Below are 11,900 nucleotides of genomic sequence, written 5' to 3'. Positions count from 1 at the left end.
TGTAGTCCTGCCCCACCGCGGCTCTCGTAGCCGAGCTCTACTTGAGGGGACGGCTCTGAAGCGAGCCGGGCCTGACCCTGACGAGTGACGAGCCCGCGTAACGGGTCGCGGCGCGGGATGAGCTTTGCCGCAGCCAAGGTACTCGATGCTGGCTACGCACTCTCCCTGCACAGCGTCCCCGCCGGGCGGGAGGAACTCGGGGGACGATGGCGGCGACAGAGCTATGGGGTTGGGGGCGCAGGCTCGCCGCCCTCCTCGACAGCTGATTGGGATGACCTAAGTCGGCTTTGGTTGCCCCGGGCTCCCCGAGGAGGTCCCGATGGTGGTTACCGGGGGGAGTGCACCCCCGTGCAGAGTCTCTTCCAATAGATTTCTGCAGCCCCAGCCTCCTCCTCTCTGCCTCAGTGGGGAGCATGGAATCTGCGCCCATGCTAAGTAAAACTAGTGCGTTTTAAAGCAGTGCTGGTGTTCACTTGAGAAAATTGAGCCGTGTGGGCTGTTAACGCCAGCAGCTGCTGCAGAGGTACTGAGATCTGGAGCAAAGCTGTACTTTCTCTTATATCCTTATCTTTCAAGGCAGCAGGATACAAGCGGTGCCTTTCAGTCACCGTGCTTTCCCCTACACAAGCCTCGAAGGAGCAGTTTTCTCTCTCATGTCCCACGTGGGTGGTTGCCCTGCGTGCTGTTGGTGTGTGCAGGCTGCTGGAGTGATAGGTCTCAAGAAACAGGTGAAAGACTTTGCGTTTGCAAGTGCATCCCTAATGTAGCCTGGAAAGAAGTGGTATCCAGAGAAGATCATACTGAAGTGGTCAGGCTTGGAAACCTGAGACCTTAATAGGCAAAGTTTGGGGTGACTCTTCCATCTTCCTAAACAGTGAAATTAATTTTTCAGATTTTTATTTTGGATTAGAATTTAATCCTGGATTTCCCTCACTGTGCCACTAATACTGGAAATGAAAACAGAACCAAATCAGAAATCTCAGTAGACATCAAGCAAATCTCATGCTGTCTTCCCAGTTCCAACAGGTCTAGCCTGCAGCTTATGGGGATTGTACCTCACCAGGTTTTAAATGGAGGCAGTCCTTCCCCACTACTTTCCTGGCCTCCTCTGAGGAGGACTAGATATAAAGTCACTCTGGGACCTGTCCACTGAGGATTAAAATACTCCTGCTATTTCTAGGCTTTACTTAGCTGATTGTTTTGCCTGTGATCTGCCCTGCCACTGGGAGCAAAACAGCATGAACTTCAGAGATCATTCCAGGCCCCAGCCTCTGGAGACATAGTTCCCAGCTGAGGAATGGTTTGTTTTTCCTGTTCTTTTTTGAGAAGTCTTCTGGGGCCTTGAAATCATAGAGTGAAGCAATTAGCACAATTTCTGACAAATGATATTGCAGGCTGCAAAATCAAAGATCTGTAGAGAGGAGGTCAGGAGAAATTACTCTGCCAGCTAAGAAGCCAGAGTCCAAAACAGATGGGGTGAAGGACATGAATTTCTGAGAAAAAAAAAAATAGTGTTATGAATGCTGAATGTTTCCCTTTTGAAGTCACAGTTTCTGTTTCTTTCCTTGCAATCCAGCAGGCCAGACATTGAATAAAAAAGCATAGCAGAGATTTCTAGTGCTCTGCTTCCAGAACCAGAGAATTTAAGGAAATCAGTATATATTTTGTCCAGAAAATTTCTGCCAGTACTGCCATCACTTACCTTCTAACTTAAATACCATTTCTCCAGTAAACTTTGACTAATTTAATCAAGTGCATACCTCATTTAAAGATATTTAAACCACTCTAAACTGTAAGAGAAACATCATGTTTACAAAAAGACACAGAGAGCCTTGGGACTTCTGGTTTTCTATTGACAGATTTTGTACCATTAAGCAAATATGTGCCCTTTTGGGTTTTTTTCCCTCCTTGCTTTTTTCTGGTATAATTTCTATGCTTTTGAGGAAAGTGGAGAGACAGAGTGTCCTGACATGCCTTGGGAATCTGAAAAGAAGGAGAAACAAGAATTACAGGTTTATTTAGAGACATGCATGAGTACCTATTTCCTGTTTGTAAAGAAAAGATTTTAACTCAAAAAAAGCAAGGTTCATATTTTGCACAAAGATGGCCCAGGAGCACAGTAGCCTGCAACATAAAAAGCCCTCTGCACTGGCTGGTACTGTTGGGAAGAGGGCTACAGGAAGACCCTAGGGGCCCTCCCCACAAAGCTGCTCAGGGAGCTGTCAGTCATGCCCTAGTGAAACATAAAATCTGCACATTGTTTCAGATCCTTGGTTTGTTCCCCAGGGATATATTTCTGCATTAAAAACTGCTGAGAGCCTGGCAAGCTCTCTAGATATCTTCTTTTATTGCTGCACAAAAAGACAGGGAAATAAGGATGGTTCCTAAATGCGCTTCCTGGTTCTGATACCAGGGCTGGGGCTGCCACATAATGCATGGGGATGTGGACCCAGCTGACTGCAGTTGCTCAGGATTGGATCTGACTGGCTGGCTTTTGTATCCTGGGCACTGACTGGGGGCATAGTCCTTTTCTCATTGGCTTTAGGAGAGAAGCCTTCCCCCATTGCAGCTGATTTAAAAAGGAAAGCAAAAAGGTGGTTTTTAGTTTGCGGAGTAGACTGCATACGCTGACCATGGCATGTGAAAAGGTGAGAGCTTGAACAGGGTAGAATCATCTGGGAAAGCTGCCTCGGTGCTAGAGTGCAGATAGAGATTAATTGTTCACCCTCTCGGCCTTCATCTCAAACAGCAGAAACTCTTCTTGTTTGGAAAGAGGCCTGGCCCTACCCTGTGTGGCTGGAAAAGCTAGTTCTTGCCACACAAATACCCAGTGCGGGTGCTTAACACCAATCCGTGGGGAATTGTTCTAGAAATCTAAGATGGGTTAGAAGGTAGCAACGTCTGACAAAGAGGGAAGCTGTGTAAAGGGTGATCTTGTGCATTGCTGGAAACATCAAGTGCAACTAAGTATCAGAGGGTCAGCATGAAGGACAGTGACACTACGGGTGCACCAAAAAAGAGTTACTTTCAGAAAGGAGCCTTTTCTGCCCCAAATGTTGCTTTTCCTTGTCTTACAGTTCCTGAAATGCCTTCTGTTCGTGCATTGTTCTCCTTACAACGCTCTGGTGTTACCACCATATAAGCATTTTATCTGTTTCTCTTTTCAGCCAGTCCTTTATAGCTATTTCCGAAGTTCCTGCTCATGGAGAGTGAGAATCGGTAAGATCCAGTGTTAATCTCTTACTGTTTTGGTATTATTGCAGTATCCTCCCCTTCACTAACACAGTTAACCAGTCACTTATTAAGAGGAAGATCAGCAAACATGAACCTGGAACTGTGAGGCATTTCTGCAGCAGGAGTGGAGAGGAGCAGACAGGAGGGCGTCACTCAGCCTGCCTCTAGTTAGAGGAAGTACTCCTTTTGTACAGCTAACATGCTGCAGGTAGCTGTTTCTTCCACATTATCTGGAGGGGCCCTACACTGTTTTTATACAGGTACTGCCTCAGTCTCTGCCCTGCCCAGGTCTTGAGAGCTAAGTAAGGCTGGGAACAGTCCCTACTTGTTTTGCAGGTGAGCTCAGGCCCCCCTGCCTTCTGTAAGCTAGATCAGGAGGGGCTGTGCAGCAGTGACAAAGCTTATTTTGAAAAATGCAATACTTTTGCCAGGACTGATCCTTAGTGCTTTGGTCTGGCAAATGCCAGAACTCTATTCTGTTGGTGGACTCAGGCTAATTTTCATGAGGGATAGGATCTTCTGTGGTTTTAAAGCCATTCTTGTCTCAAACTGAGATGGTAACATTTCCTTGAGCCCATTACCAATGGAACTGGTCTCTGTGCCTGTCTGAAGCTGTACACTCTGCTTTCCCTAGCACTTGCTCTGAAAGGGATTTCCTATGACCAGGTGCCAGTCAACCTCCTGAAGGATGGGGGGCAGCAGGTAAGGACACAGCTACCATTACTGTCTCCAGGGGTGCTGAATTTGGGGATTATTGGGAGAATTGAGATTAGGACTAGAAAGTTCACAGCCAAAGTCACTCAGTTCCTCACCTTTCCTCTGTAATTAATAGTTGCTTTCAGCCAGTGTTCCCTGGCATGCAAGACAGAGGGAGAAAATGGCTGCAGGAGGTTTTCCCTCTCTTGAACATCTGTGACTGCATTTCATAAGGCTGAAAGTCTTTTGCTCCTGCTTAGCATGATACAACTGAACAGGTCTGGCATACAGACTTCAGAGAAACTGCACTGCAATTTAAACACAGGCTTGACCTCTCTCAACACCACAAAGTGTGTGTGTGGCAGAGGATGTGTGTCTAAAAGATGCTAAATGATATAGCAAGGGGCTGCAAAAGGCTTGTCAAAGGAAGAGGTGGGTTGCTAGAAGAGATCTTCACTTAGAACTTATTGAGGGGGCTGTAGCAGGGAGTTGTACACCAGGTAGTAGCACCAGCTTGATGTGCCAGTATGGGCCAAGATGGGGTTGGAGAACTAGAACAGTAATAGAGACACTGCTGCAGTACTATTTGTCCTGGGATTTGTAGCAATGCTTTATCAGTAGGTAAGGCAGTCTGGCCCTGGATAAGTGATCACTCAGTGCCAGTGAAGGCCTGCTGTAGGTTAATAGTACAGCACAACTTACTCAAATATTGATACTGAGGTAAAGGGGAAAAAAACCTGAGTTCTAGGAAAAAAAAATTCTTGATACATTAATTTCAGGTTTGTCTCCACAGTTTTCTGCTGAATTCAAGGCAATTAATCCAATGCAGCAAGTCCCAGCCTTGAAAATTGATGGCATCATCCTTTCTCAGTCAGTAAGTTACCACATCCCTGTTAACCATTCAGTCCAACCAGCCACCCAGTCTGGAGATGGCTTTGCCACATCTTTTCCACCAGAACTTTCATCTGTGTATTGGAAAAGAGATGGAAGTTGTGATAAACAATCCCACTTGGGGCAGAAATAGCACACAGCCTGTGATACGAAACTGCTGTCAAGGATTTAAGCTCAGTTCAGCTTTGGTTCGTATCTTCACCTTCGACTGAGCAGTTTATGGTCGGACTTAGATGGCTGTGCCAGGGTTTGCCTGAAATTACAACTGGGCTAATTGGCAACAAGTTCCCAAACAGACATTGAAGGGGACGTTCTGTGGCTTTTGGATTGGTAATAACCTTCATTCAAAAGCTGTCATATGCTCTTGGATCAGCTTCCCTTTCCCAGATACCTTTCCAATAACCTCCCCTTATTTCTTTGTTCATTACAGCTAGCTATAATTCATTACCTAGAGGACACCCATCCTAACCCCAGGCTCCTTCCCCAGGATCCAAAGAAGAGAGCCCAAGCCAGAATGATTGCTGATCACATTGTTTCTGGCATTCAGCCACTCCAGGTATTGTCTTCTCATACCCATTACAAATGAGAAAACCAGGATGGGTTTCTATGTGTCTGTATCTCTGAAAAGCTCAGCCACTAGAGTGGCAGACCTTAAGGCTGTTAGCAGATGCAATCTCTGCTTGGCCTCTGCCTCATCTGCCAATGACGACAATATGTATTGCCTACAGAGAAAATCCTATAGCACCCCAGGGTTCCTTCCAGAAACAGCAGAACCCACACAGTTTCACTGCTGGGCTAGGATGTTTTAGAAAGAAGACAATTGAGCAACCCAAAGGTCAGAGACAAAGCTGTTACAGAAGGACAATTCTAAGACAGCAGGGTACATTGTTCAGTAAGGGTGAGAACAGGGCGGATCCAGCAGGCTGGCGGTTCCAGTTTGGCAAGTCCTCAACTCCTCTCCTCCACTGAATGAGGCAGTGGGCAAGCTGCAACCAGCAGTAGTCAATCTAACCTGCAGACTGCTTGCCTTTGCAGAACCTGAGCATCCTGAATCAAATGGGGGAGAAAAAAATGGAATGGGCTCAGAACTGCATCACATCTGGTTTTAAAGGTGCGTCCCACATCCGAAATGATCAGCACTTCAACTGACCCTTCAGAATGCTGCACTTCTGGGGTTCTACTTTCCTCAGCCCTTCCTAAGCTGGTGTGCTGGAGTCCTACCCTGATGGCAGAGATAGTGCTCTTCCTGCTGAGTCCTTTGTCCAGGACTGGTAGCTCTCCAGGGTCTCAGAGGAAGGATGCTGTCCAAGGCAATCTGTGGGTGCAAGGGGGAGGCCTAAGGCTTCCTGTATACTGCAACAGTTGATTCACCCTGACATATGAGGGCTGACAGCAGTTCTTTCCATGCATCTACTCCAAGATTAGTGCCTTTTGCTTTAAGGATATATCAGTCTATATTTATATGCTTTTGTAAGATACCTGATGGCAAAATCCCACAGAATCTAGCAAGTAGTAGAGTATTTAGTTACCTCCCTGGGAGAAATGTGGTGCTTTTTGTTTCCTCAAAATCCATTTCTCCCATGTGCTGGAAGGCACTTCTTCACTTCTGCAAAGGTGAAAACTGACTGAACCTTTATGTTTTTCCCTTCTCCACTTATGTACCCCCACAGTGCCCTCTTAGTATTTCAGGTGCATTGTGTGAAGCAGCTGAAAACCCTGGTCCCAAAAAGCTGAAGGACTGTAAAGGCTCCCATGACTACACTGTTGTAAGATTTCTGTTCCTTCTAGGTTCTGTTCCATACAGTTCCTTTTTGATATTTATCTCAGAGTCAAAAGGCACTTGTTCATAATCCACAGTCTAAAAGATCTTTGGTGTCCCTTTCAAAATGAGTTTCCTGTGTCTCATGCCGATGTTCCACTTCTCTTGACAGCACTGGAGCAGATTCTGCAGCACACTGCTGGGCGCTACTGTGTGGAGGATGAAGTAAGTATCTGAGAGAGCATTGTGTACCATTGAAGAACTGAGAATCCCTGTATATTCCATAAAATAGGAAAGGAAAGAAGTTGTGGGGACAGCACAGCTTGGAGTTACATGTGGTACCTTCACCCTAAGAGAAACAGCTGCATGGATCCTACTTAGGCCATTACTAAGTAGTTGCAAAGATGTTTATTTGTCCCTACCTATAACCTGCTGCTGGCCACTCTGCAGCTGTACCTAGGATCTTGCTGCTGCTATAGAATGTGGAAACAGATTATGTATGTTTCATCTTTTAAGAGATTTGAAGTTCTGTCATAGGGGTAAGGCTTGGCTCAAGAAACACAGATTCAATTCTTAGCTCTGCTCTGTGGAACCTTTAACCAAGCTGTACCATATTTTTCTGCTCTATTTGTCCAGTTTTAACATGGATAGATTTCAGAGAGCTAACACACAAGCTGTTCTGACCCTTACCAAGGTAGAGGCCACTTGGGCCTCTCCCATTTAGTAGTCTTACTTAGCAGGAAATTGGATCTTTCCTCTAAAAGGCTGACAAAACAGGAAAGCTCCTGCAATACACTGTAATGCAGAGGATTTTCTAATAGGAGCCTTATGGAACTGGAACCCTTGGTGAACAAAGGCTAGTTACAAGATCTTGTGCTGAGTGCCCTCTGAAGGGCAGTCAGGACTTTGTGACCTGGGGGGTGGTATGAGGGCAACTGCTTCTGTACTGCTAAGCAGCAAGTCCTTGAGTCTTTTCAGATTGTGAGTCCCTGAGCCTGTGTGCAAAGGCACTATCACATATCAAGTCTTGACATTGGCAGGAGCTGCTAGATAATCCTGCAATACAAACATGCAAAATTTACTCATCTTCTCCCAGCCATGCAAACTCCCTCCTCCCTCCATTGCCTCCCTCTGCAGCTTGCCAGCAGACTTGTTTGCTCAGAGGCAGTTGCCATAGAAGCACTGTGTCCTTGAGGTCCTCACAATTAGCTGGTAAATATGAAACTCCCCAAAGGCTGATGGCTTATTCTGCTAGTGACAATTAGGAAGTTCCTTTCCATGCACCATTGTTGTATTATTACTGCTGGATTGAAGAATGAGGTTGTCATGACAAGTCCTCTGTACTGGACGACAAAATAATTTCCCTCCTGCTTTCCAAGCCTGCTGCCACAGTGAGATGTGATGGAGCAGGCTCTGAGTTACTCTGACCTCTTTTTTTCTGCTACATTTGCAGGTTTCCATGGCTGATCTGTGCTTGGTGCCTCAGGTTTTCAATGCTGAAAGGTAATTAAGGCTAAGCTTGAGGCACTCTTCAAGGGCACCTATTCCTTGTGCTGGGCTATCAGAGCTTAGCTTCTGCTGCTCCTTGTGCCTGTTAGAAGAGCATCCCTCCTGCCTGGCCTATCCAGTTAGGGATTCTTCTTTGCATTCATTTTTCTATGTCACAAATACTGTCTCTTTTGGAAGCTCTTGGAAATAAGAAGCTGTGCTGTGTCCAGAGGCTTCTGGGAGAAACCTGATCCTATGCCCTTAGAAAAATTAAGGCTGCTCATGCTCCACGTCCTCTCTCCCCATCTTCCCTATATTTACACTGCACACAGTGGGAAAAGATTAATCAGACTATATTTGTTGAAAACCTTAAACCTATGCTAGTAGTGGCTGCACCATTCCCAGGAAGAACATAGTGCCTTCTTAAGCTATGCTGCACACTTGTAAGAGCCTGAAGATGGAAGAATTAACCTTTCCTCTACTACTTATTTTTAAACCTACAAGGATGAACCTTTTCTTGCATCTCAGGCAAGCACAGCATGCTGCTCTGCCCTTCTGATCACAAACTCATTTCCTTTTGCAGATACAAAGTGGACATGGGTCCATATCCTACAATAACCAGAATAAACAAAGCTCTCCTGGAGTTAGAGGCATTCAAAGTAAGCCACCCATCCCGGCAGCCAGATACTCCTGCAGAGCTGCGAGCTTGAAGCCCTTCTACTCATTAAATCAAGTAAGCTGAAGCATCAAAGAAGAAAACAGGTACAGTTTGAGTAGGACTTCAGTACCAGCCAGAAGCCCTACTACCATTGTCTCACTGTCATTTGAGTGGGAAGACAGACAGAGGATCTGGAAGTAGCCTGGGTGATTTACAGGAGCTATGCCTGTGCTGGAAAGTTTGCAGCTACTTCTGACTATGTTTTTTCTATCTGATGTATCTCCATGAAGCAATTAAAGCAGAAGCATCCATAATTATCAGAAGTCCCACTTGTATGGCTTTGGGTTGGGGAATGTGACCAGGAACAACTGTGAAGCATTGAGCTGATTCTGGACTCTCCACAGGGCCTTCTTTCTACCATCTACACAAAGTGCATGAGGGAACCAGTGCACATAGTGTGCTACTAACCTAGCAGGTCTGCGTGTCCTTGCTGCTGCTTCAGAGCTATGGCATAGTCACCAGTGCTGTGGATATAAATAGTTAAGAGCTAGCCTCTGACAGAGACAGCTTAATCCCAACCCTCCTTGGGTCCTGCAGGTCTTGTGAGAGCCATCAGTCAGCAGGTCTGCCACCCCTTGCAATGACAAGAGAATTGCTTCCTGGACAGCTGACTTGTACCTCTTCCTTATGTCTAGCAACAGACTTGTGAGATTGGTAACAAAAGCCTGTCCAAAACAAAGCAAGGTGGTTGTGTCATAGTCAGCAAGACAAAACCAGCTCACTCCCACTCAAAATTATGGCATTCTCTTCCAACCCTCTACACTGCTCTGGGTGCTTTCCTAGTCCTCAGCTGCAGACTTGCCCAAGGGAATCCCACCTCAGATTCCCTCCAAACTGGAATCATGCCTGTATTTTCACTGTGAAGTCCTTCCAAGCAGCAGGAGTAAATCCCATTCATAGAATGGTTTGGGTTGGAAGAGATCTTAAAGATCATCTAGTTCCAACCCCCCTGCCATGGGCCTCCACTAGACACCCTCCACTAGACCAGGTTGGTCAAGGCCTCATCCAGCCTGGCCTTGAACACCTCCAGGAAGGGGACATCCATGACCTCCCTGAACAACCTGCCACTGTTACCTGAGTGAAAACACCTCAAGAATTCCAGCCCAGAAACCTGTAGAGCAAGAAGGGAAACTCAAAAGCCTGTGACTGTGTTCCTGTGCAGGCTCAGTTCAGATCCCACTGAGCATTTTGGCACTCAAGTCCAGGTACCAAGCCAGAGAAATGGGAGGACATTTCTGCCAGTCTGATGCTGTATGTTGGCTACCATAAGAGGGCAATACCACTGCCTTCAGAAGGACTTCACAAACCCATGATCTCTTGGGCCAAGCTAGCATTTGCCTAGATACAGATACTTGGACAGCCACATTGCTTGGACTCATTTATTGCCATGCATGTCTGTATTCAGGCTGGTGAAAAGCCCTTTCTGTTACAGGCTCATTCTGAGTATTGTGCATTATCCTAGGTCCAGCTGGATCTTGACTGTGCTGTTGTAAAAGGACCCAGCACAGTTGGAGCCCCCAAAGACCAACACTGTGTGCAGATTATGCTCCTGTTTGTTCTTTTGGTCCACATCCATCTGGTAGGCAGGAGTCAAGTCAAGCAATGAGTGGCCAGCTCGGGGCACAGAGCAGAGGTCGTGATGGATCACTGTGCTCCATGAAAGAGTATCTGAAGTAGAAAGGGGCTATTAACACTGACAAGCCCATTCCTAGCCCAAAGGATGAAACAACAAATGGGGCAGCCTAGGTATTCAAAAACACCACTGCAGCCCCATAGAGCTATGGAAACAGGGAGGGAGAATCACTCACCTAGGTGAAAGATGAAGGCATCCTGCAGGGCTCCTTTGGCATTGGAGCCTCCACTGATCAAAACCTTCTGGTCTGACACAGCTAGAGCTGCATGAAAACTGTGACAAAAGCAAAGGCAAAAGGTGATTACAAGAAAACCTGCTGCAGTTACCTCAGTCTGCAATGGGCAGTGGTGGGCAGACTTCAGCAGGAGGCTGGGGGCTTAAGCTGCAGAATGGAAGCTAACTTCTGCTTCTCTTTTGCCCTGACTTGAATAACCTTGACAGAGCTGTTTGTTTGCCTCTACAGGTCAGGCCATAATGAGGCCTGAAAAGCACTTTATTATCTCAGAAGGAGCTATTGAAACACCTGTGTTTTGCTCTGTGGAGCGAGATAGCAGGCTAGCTAGGTTTTGGTCAGATTTAGGTAATTGTTCTAGTGGACAACAGTGTCCCCTTTAGAAGCAGCCTAGTCCTGATTGTTTCTTCTTTTCTGTGTGCCTGTGGTATTCCAGGTACTGTGTAGACTGAACAGCAGGCAACACAGCTCACTAGCACACAGCAGAAAACTTGCCCTAGCCGGAAAGGCAGATTTCCATGGAGACTAGGAGTTTGTACTCCTCCTCCATCCTAGAGGCACCAACTAGGACAGTACAGGACTTTCTGGTCCCACAGCAGAGGGGCAGAGAAACACAACTGGGTCTGATTACAGGCACTGTTTAAACCTGGCTTCAAGGAGAAAGGACAGAGGAAGAGGGCTCATGAGTCTGCAGTAGTATCTTACCAGCGTGCAGAAGGCTGCCCTGCAAGGAGGGGCACTGGTGTGTACTCCATGAAACCTGACAGCCAGGAAAAATGCAAGTGAAACGTTCAAAAAGCTCAGCCTCATGACTAGACAGAAACTGACATACTCTGCCACATCAGGACCCTGTATTCTCTGTTACTCAGCTTCTTCCAAGAAAGCAGACTCCCCATAATTACCCCAGAAATGTAGGTTTTATCCACGCTTTAGTTTTCCATCTCCATTGCCTAGTCAGTAATTTTTTTGTAAATTAATCCTACCTTCTCATCAAGCATGCCTCATTTCCCAGTCCCTGCCTTAGAAAGGACCTTCCCCATCCACCTGGCACAGACTTTCTTACCCAGATCCAGGATATGCATGTCACTGAGGTAGAGAGAAGTTCTTCGACCCCCAAAAATCAGCAGCTTGTTCTTCAGCAGAGTAGCTGAATGCCTGGGTAGTGAGGAAGCCAGTGAACACAGTACTCCAGACTCATGGAGGGCTTGGAGCACATGACCTACAAGGAGCATCTGAGGGAGCTGGAATT

General features: G+C 46.5%; 1 protein-coding gene across 2 annotated transcripts; it reads left to right on the top strand.

The window, feature by feature from the left end:
• The first annotated feature begins 117 nt into the window (after nucleotides 1-117).
• On the top strand, nucleotides 118-9,025 carry GSTZ1 (glutathione S-transferase zeta 1). Of its 2 annotated transcripts, none has more exons than XM_054400383.1 (9): nucleotides 118-138; nucleotides 3,168-3,219; nucleotides 3,869-3,936; nucleotides 4,724-4,804; nucleotides 5,252-5,377; nucleotides 5,857-5,932; nucleotides 6,753-6,805; nucleotides 8,034-8,083; nucleotides 8,652-9,025. In XM_054400383.1, exons 1-9 carry the CDS (start codon nucleotides 118-120, stop codon nucleotides 8,776-8,778), a joined length of 654 nt encoding a protein of 217 aa, XP_054256358.1. In that variant the 3' UTR covers nucleotides 8,779-9,025. The 2 variants fall into 2 exon arrangements, with proteins under 2 accessions (XP_054256358.1, XP_054256359.1); XM_054400384.1 differs by lacking the exon at nucleotides 118-138 and adding an exon at nucleotides 2,634-2,648.
• The last annotated feature ends 2,875 nt before the right edge of the window (nucleotides 9,026-11,900 follow it).

Source organism: Indicator indicator, chromosome 4, assembly GCF_027791375.1.
Source record: "Indicator indicator isolate 239-I01 chromosome 4, UM_Iind_1.1, whole genome shotgun sequence".
Classification (NCBI taxonomy): domain Eukaryota; kingdom Metazoa; phylum Chordata; class Aves; order Piciformes; family Indicatoridae; genus Indicator; species Indicator indicator.
This window is presented reverse-complemented; position numbering and strand designations above follow the sequence as displayed.

What these genes read in the sequence shown, in the direction of transcription:
- GSTZ1 (XM_054400383.1), top strand. Translation starts at nt 118, where the DNA reads ATGAGCTTTGCCGCAGCCAAG. An exon ending in CTCATGGAGAGTGAGAATCG is followed by an intron (nt 3,220 to 3,868) that starts GTAAGATCCAGT and finishes TGCTTTCCCTAG; the next exon opens with CACTTGCTCTGAAAGGGATT. An exon ending in GCATCATCCTTTCTCAGTCA is followed by an intron (nt 4,805 to 5,251) that starts GTAAGTTACCAC and finishes TGTTCATTACAG; the next exon opens with CTAGCTATAATTCATTACCT.